The sequence below is a fragment of the Myodes glareolus genome, chromosome 4 (assembly GCF_982192425.1).
Source record: "Myodes glareolus chromosome 4, mMyoGla1.1, whole genome shotgun sequence".
In the NCBI taxonomy this organism is placed as follows: domain Eukaryota; kingdom Metazoa; phylum Chordata; class Mammalia; order Rodentia; family Cricetidae; genus Myodes; species Myodes glareolus.
Window position 1 is genome coordinate 24,026,180 of NC_142029.1, and position 27,914 is coordinate 24,054,093.

The 27,914-nt window shown below is 50.7% G+C and overlaps 1 protein-coding gene across 1 annotated transcript in view; it reads left to right on the plus strand.

Annotated features, from left to right (window-relative positions):
* Window positions 1-354: 354 nt before the first annotated feature.
* Window positions 355-27,914, plus strand: part of Igdcc3 (immunoglobulin superfamily DCC subclass member 3) — a 43,305-nt gene continuing 15,745 nt past the window's right edge. Inside the window, exons 1-2 of the mRNA XM_085689236.2 lie at window positions 355-504; window positions 3,476-3,781. Of these exons, the coding sequence (XP_085545362.1) occupies window positions 390-504; window positions 3,476-3,781 (421 nt within the window). The 5' untranslated portion in view covers window positions 355-389. The remainder of the gene's footprint in view (window positions 505-3,475; window positions 3,782-27,914) is intronic.

Genomic DNA, 27,914 nt, shown 5'->3' on the forward strand with positions numbered 1-27,914 from the left:
CGGGAATGTCCGGCAGCTTAAAGCGCTCGCCGGCTCTTTTGTTCCCCAGACCCGGCCTCCGGGGAGAGGGGGCTGGGGGAGGGGAGAAGAGGGGGGCCGCGGGCAGAGGAGGAGGGCGGTGCGGGCGCGGGCGGAGAGCGGAGCGCGCACCCCGGGCGCGGCTGACAGATCGCCGCGGTGGGTGCAAGATGGCGCAAGCGGCGCTCTCCCTGATCCCCGCTCCCCGCTAAGGCCAGCATGCGGCCCCAGCCTCCCGCCGCCCGGGCTCGGCCCCGACCCGAGCCCCGGCCCCGGCCTCGGCGCCGGCCCCGCGGGACTCTGTGAGCCTGCGAGAGGCCCCCACCCCGGGTAGCGCCGCGCGTCGCCGAGCCCAGCGGACCGAGAGCCCCATGGCTGCGCCGCGCACCGCGTCCTCGCGCCGCCCTCCCGAGCTGCGCCGGCCCCGGCTCCTGTTGTCGTTGCTGCCGCTGCTGCTACTGTTGCCGCTGCCCGCACCAAGTCGGGGTGAGCTGGGGCTCAGAACCCAGGCGAAAGGGGCGGACCCCGGGACACCGCGCGGACCTGCGCTAGGAGCGCGTGCTGGCGAGACCAGGCGGGACAGCGCGCTGCGGGCACGGGGAGTCACTCTGGCAAGGCTACCTGTGGTTGGGAGGGTTGTTGGGCGGAGGACGGCGGGGGGCGCAGAGTCTCGGAAGAGGAGTCGGGGGGTCGGTTCCGTGGGCCTTGGGCTAAGTCCAGGGCTGGACCCTGATTCTGGTTGGAGGAGCTTAGAGCGCGGCAAAGCGTGAGTTGGGGAGACAGGCTGGCTTTGGGGACTGAAGGAAACCAGCCGGAGGAAAATGAACGGACGAGTCCCAACTGAGGAGGGAGTGCTCGGGTGTGCAGAGCTGGGTTGGAGTACCCTGAGTAGCCCCAGGCAACTGAAGCCGGAAGCGGCAGATCCGGGTCCGGGGTTGGGGGCGCGCCTGCATGGGACTGAGAAGGCATCATCTCCTACCCACTCCCACCCCACAAACACACTAAACAGTGTTTAGAACTGGGACTAGGTCCGGGAGTAAACGAGGAAGAGGAAAGAAAGATTCCCGGTGGACAGGGAAGGTGACCCTACCAAGAGCCCGGAGAGCCGCCGGAGAGGTGATGTCGACCAGGGCAAGCGCCTGCCAGCCTCACTGCCCAGGGCCCCGCCCTTCCCCGAGGGAGCTCTCTAGAAGTCCTTCCCTGGGTTTGCGGGGCCACCCGTCGCTTCCTAGGTGCCTGTAAAAGATTCATATCACCCCAGAAGGGTGTGAATCTAGGTCCTTCTCTTTCTCAAGTTCGTCGCAGACACACATTTGAACTAGTCTCTCCCTCCCCAAAAGCAAAATATTGCATCTGTACCCAGAAGAAACTTTATCCCCTATGGCTTCAGCGGGGTTGGCTTGGAGGCGGAGGCGGCTCAAACTTAGGGTGTGTGGAGGATGCGAGGGATTTAAAGAGTGTGAGCATCAAACGTCTTAAAGTGTCCTTATCCTAGAAAGGAGGCAATGCCTAGGCACCCCTACCCCGCCCCAAGACTAGGTCTCGCTCAGCAGGGAAGGGCTTGAATCTGTTAGAGAGAACCCAGGTCCAGGATCACAAGGCCTGGAAATGTGAGGAGGGGGCTCTATGCCCACGCTTTTAGACAAGGAGGGCTTGCTTATTCCTCTTGCAGTGAAGTCATAGCTGATCTGGTAAATTGCTTGCAGGAGAGATTGGCTGTCACCCGTGGGATATGAGTGCTTATTCCTTTTGCCTGGGCCCTGATTCACTCCTAGTCACCATCACACACACACACACACACACACATACACACACACACACACACACACACACACACACACTCTTCTCATTTTTATCCTGCTAGAGCAGTGATGTTACCTGGGAGTGAAAATTATAGACACACACACATACACACTTTCTGCTAAATTTAGGAAATCTAAATTCATGTTTATTATTTCTGATCTCTCCTTATAACAAAGGCCAAAGGACCAACACCCAGAGCCTGGGGTAAGGGAAACAGTACAGGTCACACATAGACTAACCTGTACCCTGAATACTGCTCCCAACCAGGCCCTGGACCAGGTCTCTGATAGTTTTGCCAGCAAATGGAAACCTGATTTATTGCGATCTTGCTCCAGTGTTTAGGTTTGATTTGGTTTGGTTTTTTGAGACAGGGTTTCCCTGTATAGCTCTGGGTGACCTGGGACTCCCAACTCACTCTGTAGACCTGGCTGGCTTCCAACTCAGAGATCTACTGGCCTCTGCCTCCTGAGTGTTGGAACTAAGGGTATGCACCACACCAGGCTTAATTTTTTTCTTTTCCTTTTTTTTTTTTTTAATTCACAGTAAGGGGGAATCTTTGTCACCCTTGTATGTGGATGGCCAGAATGCCTCCCTGCTTAATGGATGTGCCACGTGCCTCCACCTTACCAGCTCTGGGATTCCAGGCAACCACCATGTTGGATTTTGGTGCTGGGGAACGACAGACAATTTTTGTATGCTAGGCAAACGCTCTACCAACATTCCCAGCCCTTTGCATTGCTTTAGCGATCTTAATTTTCCTCAGCGCTCCTTTTTAATTATGTCACATTTAAATAGTTGATGAGGGGCGCCAGGATACATCGGAAAGTCTGTGCGGGTTCGGTGCCTGTGCTGGGCGGTGGCCCAAGCAGCAGCAGAGTGTTAGGAGCAGTTTTGCTTTGGAGACTCTGATTCGGTTTTATTTGGGGGGTGGGGGCAGGGAGTCTCTGTGTAGCCCTGCCGGTCCTGGAGCTCACTCTGTAGACCAGTCTGGCCTCAGACTCAGAGATCCATCTGCCTCTGCCTCCTGAGTGCTAGGATTAATGGTGGGTACTGGGATTAAAGACATGTGCTACTGGGGCCCAGCTGAGACTCTATTTTTTTTTAGTTTAGTTTGTGTGTATGGGTGTTTTGCTTGTATGCATGTCTGTGCATCTCTTCTATGCCTGGGTGACATGGAGGCCAGAAGAGGGCATTAGATCCCCAGGGCTGGATGCAGATGGTTGTTGTGTCCCCATGTGGGTGCAGGAAAATGAACGCGAGCCCTCTGGAAGAGAAGCCAGTGCTTTTAGCCACCGAGCCATCTCTCCAGTCCTCCAAGACTCAGATTTGCAACGACCAATTGTGAGTCCCTGGGCAAGTCACCTGACATCTTGAGGTTCCAATTTTTTTATCTGTGAAAGAAAGAGGGATACAAATGGCATTCACTTTTCTGCAGTAGTTGGAATTAAGTAAAACATTGCACAGGATGGCGTTTTGTAAACATAAAAGTTCTGTGTATAATAGGGATTTCTATTAAGCCCAAAGATACATCACAGGGATGTGATGGGTAATAGAACCATAAAATTTGAAATCTCTGTGTATGGAATTCTTCCTGGCTATATGTGCATTCCATGCTAACATCTCCTCTCCTTTCATTTCCCTTTCCCTGACGCAGGTCTGGGCCACTCCGCTGAACTGGCATTTGCTGTGGAGCCAAATGATGATATTGCAGTCCCTGGACAGCCCATAGTGCTGGGCTGCAGAGTGGAGGGGACCCCTCCAGTGCAGGTCTCCTGGAGGAAGAACGGAGCCGAGCTGCCTGAGGGCACCCACTCTACCTTACTGGCCAATGGGTCCTTGCTGATCCACCACTTCAGGCTGGACCAGGGAGGTGGCCCTTCAGACGAGGGAGACTATGAATGTGTGGCTCAGAACCGCTTTGGGCTGCTGGTCAGTCGGAAGGCTCGTATCCAGGCTGCAAGTAAGTAGATGTCGCTTTTTTCCCTTGACATAAACCAGCCTGGTGACCAGTGTCAGTCTATGTCACGAGAGCAGTGTGTGTGTGGTGGGGGGAGGCCCATTTTGTGAAGCTCAGAAGAACAAATTTTCTAGCTTGGATCAGTTGACTGGTGGCACGGGGTGTCTTTGCGTGGAATGACAGTTATGTTATGTGCTCTTTTTAGTGACTCGAATGTAAACTGACAGGACTGTAGTCGAAGACTCATAGGCTGGTGGCGGGGCCTCATCCATGTCTTCATTCAGTTGTGTCTCGTACCAGGAGCATCCTGGTCCATTGAGTACGTTCTGGTGTATAAACATAGAATAATCTGCCTCATTCTGTGGGGCACCTAGATTTTTAAAGAGTCATTTTAATAACATGAATAAATTTTTAGCTATAGATTAAGTTTTGAAACATTTTGAGTAGGGTAAGACTTCACTATGCCAGTAATAGGGTTCGCAAACCTGTCAACAATTTTCTTTAAGAACAAAAACAACAACAAAAATATGTGGTAAGTGGTGCTGGGGAAGCAGCCAAGTCGGCAAGGCATTTGCCACACAAGCAAGAGGGACTGAGTCTGGTCCCTGGAACCCTTGTCAGGAGCCAGGTGTGGAAGCAGCAGCCTGCAGTTCTAGCTGGGGAAGGGAAGTTAGGAGGTGTAGTACGGACACTAAGTGGTTTTAATAATAAAACCTCCCGGTCAGATATGGGGTAAATGCTGAAAGATCAGCGAAGCAGAGCAGCCAGCCACCAGTTCTTACCTCTACCGAGTGCTCAGACTGAATGCTGTGAGCTCCTGTCTCCACCTGCCTTATACTCCTTCCTGCTTTATGTCCCTCTCTCCGCCCAGCCATATCCTTTCCTGTCTCCACCTCCCTGGTGCTGGGATTAAAGGCATGTGACTCCTAAATATTGGGATTAAAGGTGTGAGCCACCACCGCCTGGCTCTGATTCTCGTTTAGATTGGGTTGTTCTTGTGTAGCCCAGGGTGGTCTTGAACTCACAGAAATCTGTCTGCCTCTGTCTCCTGAGTGCTGGGATTAAAAGTGTGTGCCACTACTGCCTGGCCTCTATGGCTAACTAGTGGCTACCTCCCCACTATGATGTCAGGCAAGCTTTATTTGTTATAGCACAAACAAAATATCACCACAAGGAGGAGCCCTGAAGCTCATTGCCCAGCCAGCTCAGTTGAGTTGGCAAGCCTTAGGTGAAAATGAGAAACCTTGCCTCAAAAAAAACAAGGTGGACAGCATTGCTGAGGAAGATGCCTAAGGTTGATCTCTGGTGCACGCGCGCGCGCGCACGCGCGCACACACGCGCGCGCGAACACACACACACACACACACACACACACACACGCTCCACTTGGACATACACACGCACACAATAAATAATTGTTAAAAAGAGAAGAGATTAGCCAAGTGGTGGTGGTGCACACCTTTAATCCCAGCACTCGGGAGGCAGAGGCAGGCCAATCTAACCTACAAAATGAGTTTCAGGACAGTCAGGGCTCTTATACAGAGAAACCTTGTCTCAGACAATGAGGGGGGTTATTGGAAGAGGAAGAGAAAGAAAGGAAAGAAGGAGGAAGAAAAGACACTCCTCTTGAGAAATGGCAGGGGTTGAGAGGCCAGTGGACAGTGTTCTCCATCCTAAATTTCTGTACTCCAGGGAAGCAGCTTAAAAACACGGCTTTGACTTTAGTCAAATGCTAGCCAGCATTTATTCAGTACTGGCTGGACGCTGAGCACCCAAAATTCCTTATGTGACTTATTCCATTGATTCCTCACAGCGACTGAGGGAAACATTCACTAACATCCCCCTTTTAGAGATGAGAAATTTGGGCCTGGAGGAGGATGGGTTCAGTAGTGACATTCTGGGAGGCAGAAGAGCCAGGCTGCAGCCTGGGCAACCTGAACTCTCTACCCTCCCACTTAACTCCTATGGCATGCTGCCTCCTTTCCTGTGAACGCTGACAAGTTCCTTCCTGGCTCAGGGGACGTTTGCAACTGTGACTGTGAAGGGGCTGGTGAGTGATGAATTGTTCCAGGCAGGAGCCCTCGTGCTGGGCTGGAGATGCCCCTTTGTTCTGAGGAAGGCTGATCCAGGCCCCCATATGGAGCTTGCTGGGAAGCAGCCCTGGACTTGGAGATGGGAATCACTTTTGGCTCAGCCACCCCTGGCCCTGGCCCTCTCCACCAGGCAAGAGAGACTGGTGCAGCCTCTGAGCAGACGGCCGGTGTGTGAGTAGGGGTTGGGATCCAGAGGAAGACCTGGAGTCTGGGCTTGAGTGAGGAAGAATGAGGAAAAGGAGGAAGAAGGAGACTGAGAGGAACTGCCCAGGAAAACACTGCTTACCTCCCTGGTCTGTTCTGTTTTATTTTATTTATTTCGGCAAGTACAGTGAACTTATTGATGGCGTTCAAGAGACTAATGCTCCCTAAGCTCCTCCCCCTTCTTCTGTGGGTCTGGAATGGAAACTGTGAGGGGAGATAGATACTTGAGTATGTGTTTCAGGACTGAGTTGGGAGAGGGACTCCTCAGCAGCGAGGGCCTCTTTCTTTCTCTCTGTTCTTTCTGGGGTGAATTGTCCAAAGTTTCTTACTCCTTGGAGGCCATGTAAATCATCCACCACCCTGTTGCTGCCATAGCAGGAAATGAGAACAGTGCCAGCTCCAGCATCAAAGGCGGAAGGTGGGCAGCACGGTTGAAGACTTAAGAGACAACCTGGTCCTCAGGGTGGCCCAGGATGCCTTTTGTGAACACTCAAAAGTCTGCTTCCCCACCTTCTGGATGTCATTGTACCTGGCAGCTTTCTCCAGGTGGCATGTCAGATCCACGACAGACACACTAGGGGTAGGAACGTGGAAGACCTTGCCAGTGAGCATCCCCTTCGGCTCTGGGGTGACCTTTAATGGTAAGGACTATGGTGATGAGTCCTTCTATACTGCCATGGCCTGCTTTAGTGCAAAGAGATAGAGGCCTGTTGGGTCTTTGCATCACCAGCAAAGGATCCTGGGAGGTAAAACCTCAGAAGGAGAGAGAAGAGGTGTGAGGGGAAAATGGTAGATGTGTTTCCTTTTTTTCTTTTTTTTTTTTTTCATGCTGGAAGTCAAACCCAGAGTCTTAAACATATTAAGTAAGGATTCTATCTCTCAGTGTCTTTGTCTGTGTGTTGTATTGTGTACATGTTCATGTGTGTGCACATCTGAGGGAATGTACATATATGTATGGAGGACAGAAATTGATGTCAGGTGTCCTTAATTACTATCAACTCTACTTTTTAAAATAGTGTTTCTCATTGAACTCAAAGCTCACCGATTTAGCTAAACCAACTGGCCAGCATGCCCCAAGATCCTGCTGCTTCCACTCCCTAGCCCTGGGGTTATAGGCCCAGCTTTTTTACATTGGTTCAGGAGATCTGAACTCAGGTCCTCACACGTGGGCAGCTGGATATCAACCAAACATGGCATATCAAGTTGCCATGAGACTAGGCATCTCTTCTTGTATTAATGCTGGACAGGGCAGCCCAGTATGAGGAGTAGGATCCCCCCAAACGCAAAAGAGACAGAGACAGCAACTGCTCCCACTATTAGGAGTCCCACAAGAAGACCAAGGTACACAACTGTAACATATATCAGTCCCATGCTGGCTCCTTAAACCACATTCTTCCGAAGGTGGGCTGTGCTGCAGTCTGACTTATCCTTGGAACTTCAGTTTGGGATACAGCAGCTCGGGATCCTAAGATCTATGCATGGTCTTGGGATTCTTGGACTCTGCCTTGCTGTCTCACAGGCTAATAGCGTGAGACTTGAAAACAGACGTGCTAATGTGGAGTTCCTGTTCCCTTGGCCATCTCCTGGCCCTCAACACATGCATCGTCTTTCCTCGAAGGAGAGTCATGAGGACCAGTGCATCCTAAACTGCCTGACAAACAGGGGTCACTCAGGAACCCGTGTTTGTTTAAAGTCATCTTCACAGACAAAAAGCTTTAAGCATAATCTTCAGCTAAAGCCAACTTCCTGATTCCACTTCCCGCCTGGGTTTTCTCACTTGTTGGCATTCATCTAAAAAAAGCTTCATGGAAATTTTCCAGGCCAGGAGTCTGTGGGCTCCATGCTCTGTGTGACCCTTCCCAGCCTACCTACCAGAGACTCCCTGCAATCCCTCTTGGGGACACATGCATTCATTGACTCCCTTTCGTTGAATGGGATTTTTGTAGCTGGTTTACTTCAAAAAGGGATGATTTTTAGGGCTGAAGAGATGACTCAATGGTTAAGATAACCTGTTGTTCTTTCAGAGGACCCAGGTGCAATTCCCACCACTCATGTGGCACCTTACAACCATCAGTAACTCCAGTCCCAGAAAATCTAATGCTTTCTTCTGGCTTCCTTGGGCACCAGGCACAGACGTAATGGTGCACAGACACACATGCAGGCGAAACACCCATACACATAAAATCAAAATGTTTTAAAAGGAGGGGGATGGCCTAGGTTCAAGTGGTAGAGATAGGGAAGGGGTCCACAACAAGCTCTCTGTCTTCCAGTAGAACCTCTCAGCCCTGCCTCTTGATTCTTGGTCCCAGGCTCCTGGGGGAATGGAAGAGAAACGCCCTATGATCAAGTTCAAGGATTTCCCAAACGGAACCCAACCTGACAACTCCCCAGGCTGGGGAGATCTTGATAAGATGCGGTTTTGAATCTAAACGTCTAGACTAGGCCCAGATTTCTGCATCTAATGAGAACCCAGGTAATGTCATGCTGACCCACAGCTGCCTCCGCATGGCCACCCAGGCTCACGTCATATAATCTAGAGTTTGGAAAACTTAGGGTGGCCTAGTGAAGTCCTAGAGCCAAGGCTTCAGGGGCAGAGGCCGGGTGGGTTTGAACCAGCTCTGTTCCTTATCGATCAGAAGCTCTGCACAGTGTTACTTAACCCTCTTGAGTCACTGCCTCCCCATCTGGCCACAGGCTGTGATCCACTCAGTGTATCTGGCTTTGGGAACACTCTATGAGGTAATGGAATAAAGGGCTTGACATCTAGGAAAAGCACAGTGAGCATCCTGGGTAGGGGTAGGCATTGTCCACTAATGCCACCTGCATATTTATCAAGCAGGCTGGGCAGTCCCAACAGTGAGTTCAGATATGGGCTGGTACAGCAAACAGACCTGGGCGGGGTGACCTTGGGCCTTGGCCCCCACTCTCCCCTGCCTTTGGGACCTTGGACACGTCACTTAACATCTTAGAGCCCCAGATTTCTTAGGATTATGTGCACAGAGAGTTCAGCACAGGCCATAGGCAGTGCTTTTGACTATTGATAAGGAACCACAATGTGAACGATTACTATTCCGAACTGTGACTCCAGTCTTGGCTGTGGTGTGATTCCTAGGAAGGACACACAGTAAGACCCTGTCTTAAAACACAAAAACAAAACAAACAAGATCAGAGATCAGAGATCAGACCCCTGGGTAAAACAGTGGGTATGCTAAGGAGGAAGGCCAACTCTAGTTCCTTGCTCTCTTCGGAGCTGCAGTTCCTGCTTCAGAGAACGGAATCTTTCTCGGCATGTACAAGAGAGAGCAGGTGAGGCAGCTCTGGGTCCCCTTTCCACACCATTGGTGGTTGGTTGTGTGGATCTGGTGCTAGGTTTGGGTGGGACCAGGAGAAGTTTGGGCAGGAGCTACTGGGGGCTACACGTGGTGGAACTCACTTTGTAGACCAGGCTGGCCTTGAACTCACAGAGATCTGCCTGCCTCTGCCTCCCGAGAGCTGGGATAAAAGGCATGTGCCACCACCGCCTGGCTCGCTAACTGCTTTTCAAACACACATCTGGTTACTGTCAGGGCAGGAAGCAGGCACTGCAGCCAAAGTGTCAACTGGTGGGTGACTGTCCACATGTAGAAGTGTTTCCTGCTGAAGTTCATCCCATCATGACGAGACAGATGGGTGAGGGCCAGCCCCTTTACCTGCCAGTCATGCCTCACAAGTGGAGTGTGTGTGTGAGTGTGTGTGCGCATGTGTGTGTGTGAGTGTAGAAACCAAAGGGCGTTCTTGGGTGTCATTCTGCAGGTGCCATCTACTTTGTTCTTGTTTGTTTTTTTTTAAACTTTATGATTTATTTATCTTTTATTTTATGTGTATTGGTGTGAAGGTGTCAGGTCCCCTGGAAATGGATTTTTAGACAGTTGTGAGCTGCCATGTGGGTGCTGGGAATTGAACCCGGGCCCTCTGGAAGAGCAGTCAGTGCTCTTAACCGCTGAGCTATTTCTCCAGCCCCTTGTTTTTGTTTTTTAAGACAGAGTCTCACTGCATGTCCTTGACTGGTCTGGAACTCAGTGTATAAACCAAATTGGACTTGAACTCACAGAGACCCACCTGCCTCTGCTTCCCTAGTGCCGGGATTAAAGGCATGCACCACTACACCCAACACACCTTGCTTTATTAAGACAGAGTTTCTCAATACCTTGGCTCTCAAAGTAGGGCAGACTGTTAGCCAGGGAGTGCCGGGGATCTACCCATATCCACCTGGTGTCTCATTTTGTTTTTTGTTTTTCTATACGCAGGTTCTGGGGATTGAAGTCAGGTTCTCATGCTTGCAAGGCAAGCACTTTACTGACTAGAGTGTCTCCTAAGCCCACATGTGTACCATTGTTTGGCACTCTTGAGCCGCTTTGAGGGGTGATAGAAAGGGAAGGAGAGTGGAGAGGCCCTTTGGGGACCCAGGAGTCCTGTGTGCCTGAACAAACAAGTCCCTGAGAGTGTGACCCAGTCCCATCGCTGCTGTAAGGTCCTCACAGTTCTGCCTTTGCTGGAACTCTCCCCAGTCTATTCTTGTCCTTCTTCCCATACCAGTTCCTCCCTAGCCATCTAGTTTACAGTCATTTCTCTTCCTTCTCCTAGGGTGGGAACAATTGTGGTCTGTGGCATTCAGATTACAGTCCTTCCCCTGGGTGATGGCTGCTTGCATTGTTAAGTAACTGGTTTATAGCTACACACTCCATCTGTCTCTCCAGCTAGCTGGAGGGCTTCTCCCATCCCCTGCCTGAGGAGCTTAGTAAAAACTAAATGAACATGTGGCCTTCTGTACCCAAAGTACGTGTCCCTCCTTTCTCTCTCTCCTCTCTCTCTCTCTCTCTCTCTCTCTCTCTCTCTCTCTCTCTCTCTCTCTCCCCATTTCTTAAATTGACAGACTGATAACACAGCTCCAAAGAACAGAGACCACGTGCTTGGAGAACAGGCCTGAAAGTACACTGTGTTCATACGGGGCAGGATCATGGGTGTCTGCTCTTCTCTAGAGGAACTGAAGCTCTGTCTGCCCCACCAGATTGGGTGTGATTGCCTAATTCTCCCGGTAGGGTCCTGGATCTCCAGCCTGGAACTTTCCTCTCTGGCCGGATGGGCCCTGCTACCCCAGGCACTTTGGCCTGATGGGAGGGAGACCTCCAGCTCTGTGCAGGGCTCAGGGCTGCCCCTCACCCCACCCGCGGGACTTGAGTGTGGAAGTTGAGTGCCTCTGGTTCCCACACCTTGGCTCCACTGTCGCAGGCAGCCAGCTGGCCCCTTAAACACAATGTGCAAATCTTCTCTGTTCCTGTCCCCGCATTGTCAGTGGCCAGGCGCCTGGGCTGGGAATGTGGGCCCGTGAATAGGAGAGGCATTTGCAGCCTGCAAATGAACAGGCCCCCAACCCCCCCTAGCCCTCTGTCCCCTTCCCACCCCTAGGGAGAAAGGACTTTTTCACTCCTGGCCTACTTGTATCGCCTTTCTCTTTCCTCTCCAGAGCCCCTGCAGGCTGGTGTGCGTGTGTGTGTGTGTACGCACGCGTGTGTGTGTTTGTGTGTGTGTCTTGAAGAGAGACTTTTGCACAGTAGCTTAAAGGTTATTTTACACTAGTTTAATAAAAATGAATGGAACAGAAAGGTACCCAGAATGGCAAACCCAATAGCTCCCTCCTGTCTTGTTGAAACTGTACTAATTCCATCAAAAATATCTGCCCTGTGTACAGCTAATCTGTGACACCCTAAATTTCTCTAGCTGTAGCCATGTGTGAGGGGGGGGCAGGTTCATCTCTCCATCCTCCTCATGTGAGCAGCATAGCCTGGCTGGGCCACCGAGCTGGCGCAGACCCCGTAAAGGGTTGATAGTTTCCTGTCCTGAAGGACTGAAGTGCGAAGGAAGCAGGTGAACCACGGGTCAGGGCTTGGAGAGTGAGGTCTTAGACTATAAGGCAGTGAACATGGCTGTAGCTCCCCAGGTATCTAATTTCTAGTTTTCATTCATTCTGTGGGTCCCCAAATCTGCCTGACATCTGTACTGACCCCCCTCCCCACAATCTCTCCCTCATTTCTGAGCTTGCTGCCATGTCCCAAGACTTGATAAAACTCTGATATTTACTGCTCTCAAAGAGCAGGAAGGGGATGCCTGTGCACTTCACAAGGAGGGGCTCCTGGACCTGATGTCCCATGTGAAGAAGATGGGGAAAAGCCTGAAGAAGGGCTGGAGGGGCAGGTGAATTGAACCTAGGCATTGTTTATCCTGGTTCAGACAGAGGAGAGAGTTTGGGGTAGAGACTTGCAAGCACCCACCCTCTTCTGGCTCTGTTGTGCCGCCTGGAACTTCCATACGTACACATCTCTGCCTTCCTCGGAGGCAGCTTTTAGTGTGTTTGCCTTTAACCACAGGACCAGTTTCTTCTGCTCTGTTCTCCCTATCTCCTCCTCGCTGGTTCCTTTTCTCCATTTACTGGTCTGCCCTGTCTCCTGCTTTCCTCCATAGTGATTTCCCTAACCTGCTCTGCTCCCAGGGAACCCTCTGCTCTGGGAGTAGATGGTCTCTGTAGAGAGCCAAAGAAAGGGAGGCTCAAAGAGGACCCCAAAAGAAGGACTCCGCGGGCTTCCCCCACAAGCAAGGGCCTCTCCAGAGGAATCTGAGAAGCTAGCCGCCTCTTAGCTGGACACTGACCCTGACTGTGAGCTGGGGCAGCCCTAGGCTGCTGTCTGGAATGCTGGTGTTGGGTTGCAGAGAGATGCTAGCGATTGATAATGGGCAGAAACTGGACTTTCTGGTCCCGCTGCTGCCCCCAAGGCCACTGGAATGTGAGGAGTGGAGACTATCAAGAGGCCCTGGGGACTTGGGGTGGGCAGATGGAGACCAGACCACCTAAACGGAGAGGAGGGGCAGACAAGGGGCAGACCACCATGAGAGAGACCCAAGTTGTAGCTCTTGCCCAAATGGCGTGCTGCAGAAAAAGATCCTAAAATGTTCAGCCCAGTGGAACCTGAGTCGCCTACCCAGTCTCCAAGAGAAACCAGAAGAAACTAAACTTTACTCAAATCTAGCTCCTTTTTCCTTTTTCTTTCTTTCTTTTTCCTTTTTTTTTTCTTCCTGCGTAGCCCAGGCTGGCCTTGCCCTCAAGGCAGTCTTCTTGGGGCTAGGCTTAAAAATGTGCACCGCCACACTTGGTTTTATAGACTTAAAAGCTGAGTCTTCAGGGTTGGAAAGATGACCCAGAGGTAAAGAACATTTGCTGCTCTTGCAGAGAACCTGAGTTCGGATCCCAGCACCCACATCCAGCGGCTCACACCCGTCTGTAATTCCACATCCAGGGGATCCAGTGTTCTCTGGCCTCTGGAGGCCACCTGCACACAGGTGGCATACACTCATACAGATGCACTTGCAAACACAGAAAATTTAAAAAACATTTTTTTAAAACAAAAAACTGGGGTCTCAAGGGCAAGATCTGCCCAAGCACCTCTCAGTCCTTCTGCCTGGGCAGCAAACTCTTCTCCTTGCCTGAACTAGGGCAGTCTGCACCTAGGTTCCTTCTGCCCTCCTCCCCCGCCCCTGCAACACCTCTTCCTGCCTGAACCAGGGCAGCCTGTACCCAGGTCCCCACCCCTCCCTGCCTGAACCAGCGCAGCCTGTACCTAGGTGTCCCAACCCTATCTCTCTATTCTATTCTTCAGACTTTGGCCCAGTCACTTCCATGTCAGATATCTCGGAAATCTGGCTTGTCACCTCCCTGAATTCTGGCCTTTGCCAAAGAACCTTATTGCCCCCTACTTCAGAAAGAGGGTGGGGAATCGTCCCCTGTGCCCCTCCTAGTCGAATGTGTATGACTCTATTTTGCTTTTGTCACGGTTGGAGTTCTGAGGAGGATGCTGACACACCCGTGGCAGATTGCGGAGGTCTTAATGAGTTCCCAAAGCACACTGGATATAGGGGACTTACCATGAGCTGGCACTCAGTGAACGAGCTAATAATAACACTAAAAGATGCAGTCATGATCACGGGGCGGGGGGGGGGGTGATGTTCTGTGATGAACTCTCCTGGGCTTGTTTACTTAATTTCCACAACAGTTCCATTTCTAGTGCTGTTTTGCAGATGAGAAAATGGGGGTCTGGAATAATTGATTAACTTCCTCAAGGGTCACAGGAAGTAGGGAAGCTGAAATTCAAGCCCAGGTTAGCCCACTGCGTTGCTCACTGGAACACACCAGATACCCAAGCCGCCGCATGGGGGTGGGGAGGAGACCAGTTTAGAACCCTGGTCTAGGAGGTCCCTCTTTCCCTCCTACCCAGAGCCACGGCTAGGGCCTCCCAGAAAGGCTTGGGCTCTGCTCACCTTCCTGGAGGGGCAGAGTGAGAAATGCACTAGCGAAGGAAGTTGGGGCGTTTGTTGGGGTTGCTGGAGGTAGAGGAGGGAGTTGCCTATTCTTGAGGAGGGAAGACAAATTCCCCTCCCCCCCCAACAGGGTCCCTAGGCTCCCTTTCACTTTCTTGTTCCTCACGCATAATGATGCTGATTGCTCCACAGCTGTCATAATTACTCTTTGTTTGAAAATTCAGAACAAATCACAGGAGAGGAACTGGCTTGGTTTGTGATGGCTCCTTCTCCCCAGGGGTCCTGGCAGGAGGGGGAGGGGAAGGAGGGTGTCAGGGAAGAACCATAATCAGCCCGGAGGAAGGAGCTAAGGCTGCTGACTGCTGATTGTCCTTGTGCTGTCCCCTGGCCAAGGCGGTAACAACCGTCCCCAGGGCTCGGTGGCCTAATGCTTTCTGGAGTTTTCTGCCCACTTCTGCCCAAGGTTAGGCTCTCTCCTGGCCTGCGGTGCAGGAAAGAAGAACACCTCCTCCCACTAATCCAGAGAGAAGTCCATGGTGGTCCCTTTGCCCTCTTGGCCCTCATGTAGCAGCCTGCTCAGTAGGGAAGAGTAAAAGGTGTTTGTTGGAAGGGCACAGAGCAGAGATCCTTAGTGAAGGGTAGACGTGGCCGAGAGGCCCCAAAACAGATCAATCATTGTATCTTTTGGGACTCAGTTGACAGCCATGGTGCCCACTGTTACTTCTGATTCTGCCCCGTGTACACTCAGCCTGAAGTCACTTAATTTGGAGTTTCATAAATGCATTGCTCAGCACTGTGTCTCTGTTGGTCTTGTGCAGCCCCTTATGCCCCTCCCAACCTACATCCTCTCTCCTCTGTAGTTTATTAGTCCCTTGCTGCCAAGTCACCTCTCCAGCCACTAGCATCCATGCAAGTGTGAGAATGTATGCCTGTGTCGTTGTGTGTGTTTCCCTGCTTCCTTGGTTTTGGATATCCAGGACCCTCTTTCTGCAGTCTGCTGTGACCATTTTGAGCAGGGACATCTTTACCTGGTGAACTCTGAAAACTTGCCCGCCATGCAGTTTGGGAATCTAGAACTGCGGAGAAAAAAAATACCTGAGCTATTTAAGCCTTGGGCTCCCCGCTCTGTTCTTCCCAAGAGGCTTGGCCAAGGAATTCTGACCAAGGGGCAGAGCTAGACAATTTATCTGCAATTTGAAATTGGGAGGGAAGAAGCAAAGGTCTCAGAGACTGCAGGAAAGCAGACTTAAACATGGTGGGGGCACATCAACCTGACAGTATTTCTGCCCAGACTGCATCAGAAAGGGAAGGATAACTCTTATGGAGTTGCAAGCTCACACGGCCCCGGCCCTCCCCTCTTCCATCCTCCTGACTAGTCTGCTTCTCACACCACTGCCCTGGAAATGGAGAACCTTGTCCCAAGTCCTGAATTTAGAGCTGTGACAGAAGATAGCAAGGGACCAGACGCTCTTTCCCATGTGCTGATTGGTCAAATGGGATTTGAGTTTTAATTTCAGAGCCAGAGTGGAATAGGACCTTAGAGAATTGTAACCCAGTGATAAACAATTCCTAGATCTTTTTCTGCCATCTTCAATTCTGGCTTATTTTTTCCTTTTCTTTTGGGGTATTTTTTTGGCGTGTCTCTTACATCTCGTCTTATATAGAATGTCACACTTTTTCCGCAACAATTCTCTTCTCCCCGATTTTCTTGAGATCCCTGATAATTATGTCACACTCCTCTATCACCCTAGAGAAAGCCCTGTCTAATGTAGTATCACCTGCAGGTTGCGTAGGATAGGCTGTTCCTGTTGCTTCGGATCACCAATGTGGTATTAGATAGAATTAGCCCAGCATCGTTCCTGATTGATATTCCTGTTCCCTACTTTGCTTCTGACAAGTCAATCATTTTCCCATCAAGCTGTGCCAAAATTAAGATCACACCAAGCACCCCGGTGTGATGTTTCTGGGATTAAGACTTTTTGAGATAAAATGATGCTGCTTTTTTTTAATTGAATGTATTATTTTGTTTTAATTTTTTGAGAGAGGGTCTCATATATCCCAGGCTGGCCTTGAACTCACTATGCAGTTAATGACAATCATGACCTTCTGATCCCAGAGTGCTGGGATTATAGACGTGTGTCGTGTGTCACCATACCTGGTTTATATAGAGCTGGGGAATCAGACCCAGGACTTCCTACATGCTGGTAAGCAGTCTACCGGACTGAGCTATAGCCCCAGCCCAATTGCCGCTGAGACAGTCCCAAGTGCTGGACTGGAAGCGTGTACCACCAAGCACCACAAGCTGCTGCTTTTATCCGGTCATTCTGAGGAGGAGTCACTGGGTTGTGTGAACCGCTTTGCTCTTTGGGGCCTTAAGCAGGCTCAGTCCTTCTGGGACAGGTGTGTATGGCTCAGCTCTCGCTCTGGTCTGTAGACCAGACAGAGGAGAGAACGCAGATGGGATCCTTCCTTCTTGTAGCCTCGGAGCACGGCCTGGAGTTGGTCCCTGAGGATGGAATTAGGAGTCCAGCATGAGAAGATAGGATCCCTGCCTGCCGTCATTTGCTTGCCTTCTGGAGTTCCACAGATAGGATGGGGTGGGCGAATGAAACTGAGCTTATCTAGGGCCCCAGGAGTAGCTGCTCCGTTAACACACTTTCAGTGAACTTCTCAGTCCCTACATCTGGAGTCCACAGTGACTGTACCTGGCTGCTCTTAGCTCAAAGATGAAAAAGAGTTTTCTTTTATTTTTCTTCCTTCCTTTCTTCCTTCCTTCCTTTCTTTTTTTCCAAGACATGTTTCTCTATGTAGCTTTGAAGTCTGTCCTTGAATTCACTCTATAGACCAGATTGGCCTCGAGCTCACAGAGATCCGCCTGTCTCTGCCTCTGAGTGCTGGGATTAAAGGTGCGCACCACTACCGCCTGGCTTGATTTCTTCCTCTGAAATGCCCTTTAGCACCCATTCTAGTCACTTATGGTCTTAACAAGCATCCACTCCTACCTCACCATCATTGTTCTGTTCAGGTCACCAAAGGGCCTTCCCTCCAAGGTCACAGGTGTCATTAGCAAGTGTCCTGTGAGAAGGGCTTGGCCTAGTGAATTCAGACCTCAGCCCTCTCCACTAAGAGAGGGACAGTCGTCTCAGAGTGGACTATCTCCTGGGAAAGTGAGAGGCATTTCCAGGATGCCAGACTACCGACCTCAACCCAAAAAGCGGTAACAGGCCAGACTCTATGCTGAAAGTCTCCCTTTTCTCCAGCCTCTGTGCCTTCTCTTTGGAAGAACAACTCACATACATGCCTGCCTTCCAGTCACCCGAAAGCATTACAACCATAAAAGCATGGACGCCAGCTATGGGGTGGATGTTGCTGTGGAAATGGTGGAGGGAAGGAGGAGCCACACTTGTCAGTATCCTCCTCATCTTTATTTCAGAAAACTTACCTGTGGAGTGCTGTTCTCAGAAGTTACTTATTTGGGTTGAGAAGATGGGTGAAATCAGCTCAAGCTGAAAGTATAGAGTCAAATTTGAGTTGGAGGCTCCTTTTGTTTTTGAATCATGAACTATCTTCTAAATTATAATGTATCTGAGGTTTAAGCATTCAGCATTGATGCTGAAATCTGGTCAAACTACAAAGACACCATGTGTGTGCACATATGTTATTTCTGTTTGATTCAGCATTCAAGTCTTATAAAATAAAGGCAGTAGGCTGGGGGATGGTTTGCTTGGTAATGTGATTGCCGTACATGCATAAGGACCTGAGTTCTGATCCCTAGCACCCATATAAAAGTCTGGCACAGCAGCGCATGCCTGTAGTTCCAGAGCTGGGTAGGCAGAGACAGGCGCACCCTGGGGCTTTCTGGGTAATTATTCAGTCTAGCCAAATTGATGAGCTCCAGGTAAGCCAGGGAACCTATCTCAAAAATGAAGGTGGTGGGATCAACCATTAAGAGTCCTTGCTCCTCTTCCAGGAGACCCCAGTTCAGGTCCCCGCACCCACTTCCAGTGGCCAGGTTGCTTGTAACTCTAGTTCTAGGGAATCTGACACACTCTTCTAGCCTTCAATGACGTGTGTGCGTGCATGCACACACGCATAAATAAAAATCTAAAAAATAAAATAAAACAAAGAATGCTTGAGGAAAACACCTGACATTCAAGCTCTAGCATGCGTGTGCACACATGAACACATGTGCACACATGCATTCACAAGTACACACACAAAGTGAAGGTAGTGGACTGTATTAGATTAAAAATGATCTTGGATCCTGTTACTAGCAGCTGTCTCCTTGGATAAAACCTTTTTCTCTGTAGAAGAACAAACATTAAGCATCATTTCTTAGAGTCTTGTGGTTCTGCAGAAGGGGCTCCAGAACTAGAGGTGGAAGAAGAGGGAGGAGGGAGTGGGTCTGGGCTGGGGGCGGGGCCCCAGACCTCCTGCCTCTACCCCATACACAGCGACTCCGCTTTTATCTCTTTGTTTTGCTCTGGTGTTCTCTAAATTGACTAACTAGGCAGATCTTTCAAATGTAAGTAGTTCACAGCAGCAGGTGTTGTGAAGCCAAGCAGGCTTAAAAGGTCCCGTACAGCCTTGGGCAGGAGAAATAAAAGTCCGCAGCAAAGATTTACTTAGAGTTATGGAAGAAAACATCGTGATCAAATCTAGGGCGAGGACCAGGGCTCCACTAAACCTTGTTTCGGAATTCGGTAAGGAGAACAATGGGCTGGACTTAAATTTTGAAAGCTTGCTTTTCACATGTGATTACAGCCAGTACTTGGTAACGTTAAACACATTACAGCAAGGAACAGCTTGGTGGCTGCCCGCTCATTCCCTCCAGTGTCGTTCCGTTCTCTTCTGAAACAGGGTCTCATACAGCCCAGGCTGACCTGGAGCTCACTACATAGCAGAGGATAACCTTGAACTTCTGGTGCCCCTGCCTCCTGGGTGCTAGGATTATGCGGTATTGGGGATCGAACTCTGGGCTTTATGTGTGTGTGCTACTATCTGAGCTACATCCCTAGCTCTCCTTTCATTCTTTGATGCTATTTCTCCAACTAAGGAGTTTGCTGTGGCTGCCTGCAAAGGCCTTATGATGTTGTAATGATGCGGGCGTTAGAAAATCCTGCAGATGCAGAGAACATTTTTTGGTATGTGTCAAAAAGATGATGCTCACTTAAACTAGGCATGGTGGCACACACCTGTAACCCCGGGCAGAGAGGGAAGACACTCCTCATATGGAAGGGTGTGCTGTCTGTGTTACCCCAAGCCCCTTGTCTTTTGTGGTGGGGATGAAGGAAAGACAGAAGCCCAGTGAGGCATGAAGCAACCTACACAGCAGGACCATCAGGTTGCCCATCTGTATCAGTTTCCTTTAGTTCTGATTGATTTCTTAGCTGAGCTAACTATCCTAATAGATGAAGAAATGCCTCAGGCTTGATTGGTTTCAGACGAGCAGACTGTTTTCACCTGTCTGTGGCTGGAACTCGCGTTGGTCCCTATCAGCCCACCACTCTGCTTTCAAAGCCCAAACTTCGGCTTCAGTGCTTCTGATTCAAATCCTGCCTCCTGGCCTCCCAGACTGCCCCTGCCGTTTTTTCTATTACTTCTAAGCTATTCTGAGTCATTCTGTCCAGTCTCTAAACTTTACCGTTGCTTGCAGTTGGTGACCCACAGGTGGGCACCAAAGTGGGCAGTTTCCCCCACTCTCCCGCCAACGGTTTCCTGTGTTCTCACGAAATCTAATTAGGTCCTGGTGAACGCAGGCCTTTCCTGGCTTTCAGAGTCAAGCGTGGAAGCAGGAGACCAGAAGAGGTGACTGTGGCGAATGGAGACGGCTGGCTGGCTGACGAGCTAGGAGTAGTTCGGAGCAGGAGGGGTGCTCCCGTCTCGTCCATCATCTCTAGGGGGACAGCGACTGCTGCCTCAGTTTCCCCTTACCAGAGTAGGAGGCCAGGCCTAGCTGGGGAATTCGAACCCCTTGGGAGGGAGGAGGTGGCGGGAAATGGTGCTTTGCTCGCCCCAGCGACATCAAACCCTCGTTTGGCGTGCGAGGACAATGGCTGTCTTATTTTCTCCATTCGCCGCGCACAATGTCGGATTCTCTCATTCACCCGCGGTGGTGCGAGCGAGGTAATTAGCCAGCGCCATTCAGCGCGGACACTATTGCTATGCGGGGGGAGGGAGGACGGGGGGGGGGGCGGCGAGGACGCCCGCGTTGGCCCGGATTAGCCGCGGGGCGGGGTGTGCAGCTGCGGCCACTTCAAAGGGGCCCGGCGGACCCGACGGGCTGTGGGAACCCGGCCTGGCTCCTGCGGGAGCGCCCGCTGCCTGCGCCTGCACTGCGCACCGAGATCGTGCTTCTTGCGCTCGGGCTGCGGAGATCCTGGGCCGAGGCTGTGCGGTGGTGCCGCGGAGGCTGGTGTCGCTCCCCATCACACTCCCACTTTCATCAGGACCTGAAGTGCTTTTCTCCCTTTGAGTCTTGGGAGTCAAAGGGCAAAGGGGGGGAGAAAGGAGTGAGGGGAGCGAGGGGGATGGGGAGCTTGACACAAAGCAATGACCTCCGAGGAGTGGAGCAGATGGTCCCACTTACTTCTGCGGCTGAGCGAACGAGACTCTCAGGGCCCCGGCTCGGGCCCTGACCTCTCCCGCCCGCCCTCCGAATGCCTCCATCGGGCCCCCGGGGGGCTGCGCTCTGAAGGCTCCCCCACCGCCCGCCTGCTGCCCTCTGCGCCTTGCCTTGGGCGCTGGAGTCGGAATACTAGGACCAGCCGGCCTCCAGGAAGAGATGGGGGCTGGGCTGAGAATCTGCCCTTGTGGCTGTTCTCAAGAACCTGCACAGGGCCAGAGGTACCCACAACCAGTTAAGTATGTGAGTCGTCTCCTGGAGCTTTTGTAGAAACGGATTCTTGTCCTCTTCATCCACCCCAGACCAAGGAATCTCTGGCAGTGAGATACTGCCGTCTGCATTGTTAGGCAGAACTCTGCGTTGTTGGAATCCATAACCAAGTTTGAGTACCGAGCTCTGTCCAGCTTTTTAGTTTTCACTGAAGAAGCTTAGGCTGAAGTAGAGGAAATTGTGCAAAAGTGGGAGCTTGAGTGGAAGACAAGATAAGGAAGGCCTGGGGACTTGGTAGCGTGCCTGTCTAGCATGCTTGAAGCCAGTACTCCATAAACTCTGTGTCCATGTCTGTAATCCCAGCACCTGGGAGGTGGAGGCAGAAGGATTGGAAGTTCAAGGCTGACCTCCGCTACATCAAGTTGCAGGCCAGCCTGGCATACAGGAGGCCTTATCTCAAGATGACAAGGAACTGCCAACCTAGACCATTTGAGTAGACTGCAGTTTATGAGGACTTACTATTTACCTTGTGTCTGTTCCTACAAATAGGAAGGCAAGCTAGTCTCTTCTCCATTTGCATGGGACTCAGCCCACAGGCGATGAGGCAGAAAGATTTGTGGGCACTTGGCTCTGATACAGTTTGATAAGGACTGGGTGGGAGCTGTAGACAATGCTGTCTCCTTTGGGAGAAGTGGAAGATGGGAAGTGTTTGCAGAGGAAGGTGCAAAATAGTTCTGGGCCAAAAAGAGAGGAAAAGACAAAAAAAATGTGAACATAAGCAGCCATGGTATAGCTTGGTGCCCTGGTCTACATACCCTTCTATACCAGCACTCAGGAGACGGAGGCAAGCAGTTGAATCTCTGAGTTTGAGGCCAGCTTCAAACATAGGTCTACATAGAGAGACTATGTCTTTTAAGGGGGTGGGGAGGTGGCTCAGTGCTTAAGAGCCCTTGTTCTTACAGAGGACCTGGGTTGGGTTCCCTGTACCTTGTAACTAGCCTCAGTTTTATTTCCAGAGGATCTGGTGCCCTCTTCTGGACTCAGAGATCACTTATTCGTGCAGGCAAAATATGCATACATATAAAACGAATGAATCTTTTTAAAAAACAAAACAAAAAAAATAGACTATTCAGGGAAGGAAAACTTATGTGAATGCATGTGTTGTCTTTTGAGCATAGAGAGATCCAACCCCTAATATAGAAGACCATGAATGTCAATCTAAGTAGAGTCCCCCGAAAAATAGCAATGGGGAGACACTAACCACGCTTTAAGAACATTGTGGCTTTGGGACATTTGGGTGGAGGGACGGAAGACTGAAAGGAAGAAGGGTGGAGGTGGGTGTGCTATTACAGCAGGGGATGAGACCCTAAGCCAGGGCAATAGAGAAGAGAAGGGAAGATGAGTCGGGATCTGCTAGCCGTGGGAGGGAGGTATAACCTGGCCTCCTGGCACGGTGAGGCTATTCACAAAGTATACAGAAAGATGAGACTCTCCACTTGAGTAGGTCTGAGGATTCCTATGACTTCATGGGAAAACTTTTAAACTCCTCTGCAGAGGGTTCCTAAGGGGTTAGGAGACCTCCAGCCACTGTCCCATAAGAGCCAAGAAACTCCAGGATCCTCCTGGGGTTACAGATCTCCTCCTCCTGAAGATAGATGTGGCTGACTCTAGAGAGTTATTGAGGTGGAGGGCCTACAGGTTTCCTTCTGCTGGGTTTGGTGTTGAGGCACCAGAGATTCCGGAAAACAACAGTGTGCTTTGAGATGTGTAATGCAGAAGTGCCGTTTGCGGAATGGGGAGGGGGTATCATCGCCTAGTGTCCTAGAATATTTTTAAGTTTTTATTTATTTTTTTTTAAAATATTTATTTATTTATTATGTATACAATATTCTGTCTGTGTGTATGCCTGCAGGCCAGAAGGCATACACCAGACCCCATTACAGATGGTTGTGAGCCACCATGTGGTTGCTGGGAATTGAACTCAGGACCTTTGGAAGAGCAGGCAATGCTCTTAACCTCTGAGCCATCTCTCCAGCCCCTATTTTTAAGTTTTTAATTGCATGTATGTGTGTTCATGAATGCAGATGCTCATGGAGGTCAGAGGCATCAGATCTTCCTTGAACTATAGTTATGTGATTATAAGATAGGAAACAAACTCAGGTCCACTAAGCTGACTCTCTAGTCTTTAGGAAAACAATAAAAGACCCCCAAGGTCTCATGTAGCCCAGGCTGGTCCCAAACTCACTATTCGAGAATGACTGTGAACTTCTGGTCTTCCTGATTTTCCACATGAGTACTGAGAGTATCTGTCTCTGGTGCTAGGGCTGAACCCAGGGCCTGTGCAGGACAGGCAAGCCTCATTCTAGAATCCTAGATACTCTCTTTTTCTGTTTTAGGTCTGGATCTTGGGTATTACCTTTTATATCCTCCTCCACTTCCATTTTACAGGCAAGCAAAAGCCAGGTTGGAATTGAAAGGCTGCACAGCCTGATCAGAGCCGAGCCTGATCCACTTCGCCTCTATTACCTAACCCCGCTCCACCGATCCCTACAAATCCTAATATATGGCTCTGGAAATTTGGGGGAAGTGTCTGTTTTTGTTGAGTTGTCCTGGTGGTCATGTGAAAGCAATTTACTTAATAGCTCCAGCCTGGGCCCCCTAACCAGACGCCCTTCCGGGAGGTGAGGGAGATCCGGTGTCCGGACCAGAACAACGGAAGCTAAGGATATGGTAGGACCCGGCAGGTTTACATAAGGAAGATTGTTGACCCTGACACTAACAGAGACACACAGTCTGCGTAGAGAGGCTCCGCTGGACCTGGGCATTTTCAAATCCAAGGCAGGGATTCATTCCTAGGTCCACTCCCACCCCCGACCTGCACCACAGGCTGCACTTGGTGCCTTGAAGGTTACATCTGGGTAACACTTTGTAACTCCACAGCCTTAACTCCCCAGTCGCACTGAGGGAAAAGCAAAACAAAACAGAACAGAACGAAAACTGAGTCACAGAGAAGGACTTTGACTTGGCCATGGTTGCCGAAGCAGTTATTTGAAGAATTAGGTAGAGCCGCTCTCTCCTGCCGTAGAGGCCCCTGGCATTTCATCATGCTTTGCCCTCCCAGCCTGAGGGAAAAAAAGACTCCTCCATTTGTATATCCTACTGGGGTATTCTGGGCCTTCCCACTCTGGAAAGATCAGTACCTCAGATTTTCTGATGTGGGAAGAACTGGACTTGCTTAGGAAAGAGCCACCTGGGACAAGCACATCTTGGCTATTTATTTACCTGTGTTAATAGAATTTAGGGGCCATTAGTGTGGTGATAACACCACCTTATCAGGGTGCTTTTCTGCATTAGTTACACTCTATAAAACCCCCAAACCCTGGGGCAGTTAAGCTGGCTGTATGTGGGTAGCTCTAAAGTGGTCAGGAGTGACGGCTGCGGGGTCTAAGATGCAGGGCACCCTGTGCCTTCCTGTGGCTTGCCAGTTCTATGTGAGCAGCACGGGAATGTGTCCTTTCTTAGTGAGGGCGGCTATGCTGCTGGGAAGGAGCTCGGAATCTGGAGTCGGCCCACCTTGTGAAGAAGCACCTGCCTTAATCCCAGTGATTATCTGTGTGCCCTTGATCAAGTTCTCAACTTCTCTGAGCCCCAGAAAAGCTGGAAAACCCTACCTAATGTGGTTATTATGCCAACGTAAGAAACAGAGGCCTGGTTGTGTGTGTGTGTGTTCGTGCATATATGTGTTTTGTTTGTTTGTTTGTTTGTTTGAAGACAGGGTTTCTCGGTGTAGCCCTGGCTGTCCTGGAACTCACTCTGTTGACCAGGCTGGCCTTGAACTCAGATCCACTTGCCTCTGCCTCCTGAGTACTGGGATTAAAGGCGTACCCCTGGCTCTCAGGGCCTGTTTTTAGGGCCATGTTTTAAAATCTTAGTTTCACGCATGTGGGTGTTTTGCCTATGTATCTGCCTGTGTACCATGTGTGTGTCTGGTACTCTCAGAGGCCAGAAGAGGGGCATTGGATCCCCTGCAACTATAGGCTATTGTGAGGCACAGTATGGGTGCTGGACATCAAACTTGGCTTCTTGGAAGAGTAGCCAGTGCTCTTACTGCTAAGCCATCTCTCCAGCCTTCGCAGCCATGTTTTTGTGACAGCATTAAGAGCCTGACGGTTTTACTAGGTTCTTTTCAGAGGGTGATGGCAGTGTCTAAGAACAGAGCTCAGGGGTGGGGTAGCTTTGTTCCTGGGATGCCAGCGAGTCTGATGTTGGCACTTGCTTTCAGTATGTGTGTGTGTGTGGAATGAATGTTCACGGTGGGCTCAGCAGGTCTATTGTGTGACTGGACTTCCTGAACCAAACCCTAGGACATGGGTTCACCTGATATGTGGCATGAGAACAGGACAAAAATACTTGAAATTGGGTATGCTTTTGAAACCCCAGCTGTGGTAGAAGGACCACAGGGAGCAGGAGTTGGGGTAGGGGCGGGCTTCCCTACATTTCCTTCTTTACCTCCCCCCCACCCCAGTGCTCCAGAGGCCACCACCACGTGTCACACACACACCCCCCAATTAGGCACACATACTTAATAGGCAAGCACACCCTCTCCAGGCGTACTTCACTCCCTCCATGGGAGGCTGGAAGTGGAGGAGAAGGTGTCCAGGGAAGAGCTGGAGCCTCTAAACATCCTGGTTAAGTGATTGAAAGGAGGGCTTTGAGGCGTTTTATTCTCCTTGGCCCCAGCCTCTGGGATCCCCTGCCATCCTGCCTTTGACCTATCGTGGTATCAAAGTTTGGAGGTTCCCCCAGTCTTCCAGCCGCCAGTAGTTGGACACACAGACGTTCCTAAGGAGAACGCAGCCCCTCCACACACCATCCCACACCACCGCTCCCCCTTCCAGGCCCCCATCTGTCAGAGGCGGCTGCAGAGGGGTGAGCTGTGGATTTATGGCTGGGGACTTGAAAGACAAAGTTGCCTTTTGTGTTGGAATTGGAGCCAGGGTAGGGGAGATTGGTGAATTGGTGGTGGAGCCAGAGGGTGGGAAAGAGAGCCTGGGGTTCAGGGGCCCAAGAAAGGGTCAGGAGCTCAGGGAGGCTGATTAAGGGATGCAGAGGTTTCTCAGCAGGGTCACCTGGCAAAAGCTGGCCAGCAAAGCCCAACAGGCTTCTGAGCCAACCACAGTCTTAGGAAGCTGTCTGTAGGTCCATCTGCTCTCCTCTGCTAGTTCCAACATCCACACGGCCCTTCCCACTTCCGAGTGCACTTTTGGATTCAGAGCCCCGGCTCCACCCACAGCAAAGTCCCCAGGACTACTGAGTTGTGTGCTGACCATCTCGATGACAACAGCTGGTCAGGGCGTATTGCTCCTTGACAGAGCTAAAGTCAAGGGGGGTCTGGATGATGGGGAAATGTGAACAGTGTTAGGGGTGAGCCTGGGCCTGATAACTGTGTTTAAAGGCCAGTATTTCCCACCCTTGGGGTAAGGGCAACAGGAGCAATACCCCCGCTGCCCCAGGACCCAGGGTTTCTCACCATCTCAGCCCTCCTTTCCCTTGTCTTTCTGGAATGGGACATTTACAGAGGTATCCTGGGATGAAGAACGTGTGAGGTGGACACAGCTCCTTGCCCTTCAGCATCCAGATTCCACTAAGCTTCACTGCTGGTTCTGCTGAGCAGGTCTGGACTGAGGCCAGAGTCGCCCTCGGTGCCTAGTTCAGCAGGTGTTTTAACTATGCCTCAGAGAGTCACATCCAACGCTGGGAATGAGCCTGGCCAATAAAGGCATGAGTTTATGGGCTTCGTAAACATTTTACTAGAGAAATCAAGGCCTCGATTACACAGCGGCCTCTTCCAACTGACAGCTTGCCTCTGTGAAACCTCCCAGCAGAAGTCAGATAGAAGAGACCACACTCTGGCTAATGCCCTGTTGTCCCCCACTGCCAAGAACTCCCTCCCCATTCTCCATCCTCTTGCAAATTCTCTTCAGCCCCATCTCCAGGGGACTCTAGGTGCCTGCATCTGCCTTGTCCTCTCCAGGGAAAGAGTCTCTACCCTGGGCAGTCATTTGCCTCCAGCCTTGCTCTTCCATTATCTCGGAGCTCCGTTCTCCTGATTCCCCTCCAGCAGCAGGGAGCAGAGGCCCAGTGAAGGGAGCACACCTGTTTTATAAATAATAAAAAACAAAGCAAAACAAAACGGAAGTTCTGAGGACCAGGTGGAATGGCATAAAACTCTCCTCCCAGTACTTGGGAGGCAGAGGCAGGTGGATCTCTGAGTTTGAGGCCAATATTTCCCACCCCTGGGAAGTGAGGTCAAAGTCATTCAGAGCTACAAAGTGAGACCCTGTCCCAAAACAAAAAACAAAAAGCCAACAAAAAAAGAAGTTCTAGGAGATCGTCTCACTTGCCCAAACTCCCAGAGTTCTTAACAGTGAGCTGAAGTTGGGCTGAACTGTAGTGTTGAACTTTAAACTCAGTTCTGTCTGATTCTAGAGTCTTCTGTGATGTCTGTACCACTATGCTAAAAAGTTCTTAGCAAATATTTCCTGACTTGGGACAGGACAGAATCTTGCCATGTGAAGCATTGTGGCTCACAGGTCAGCCTACCAAATGTAGCTCTTGTCCTCTGTTTCTGTGTTCATATGGCCAAGAGGGGGGCAAG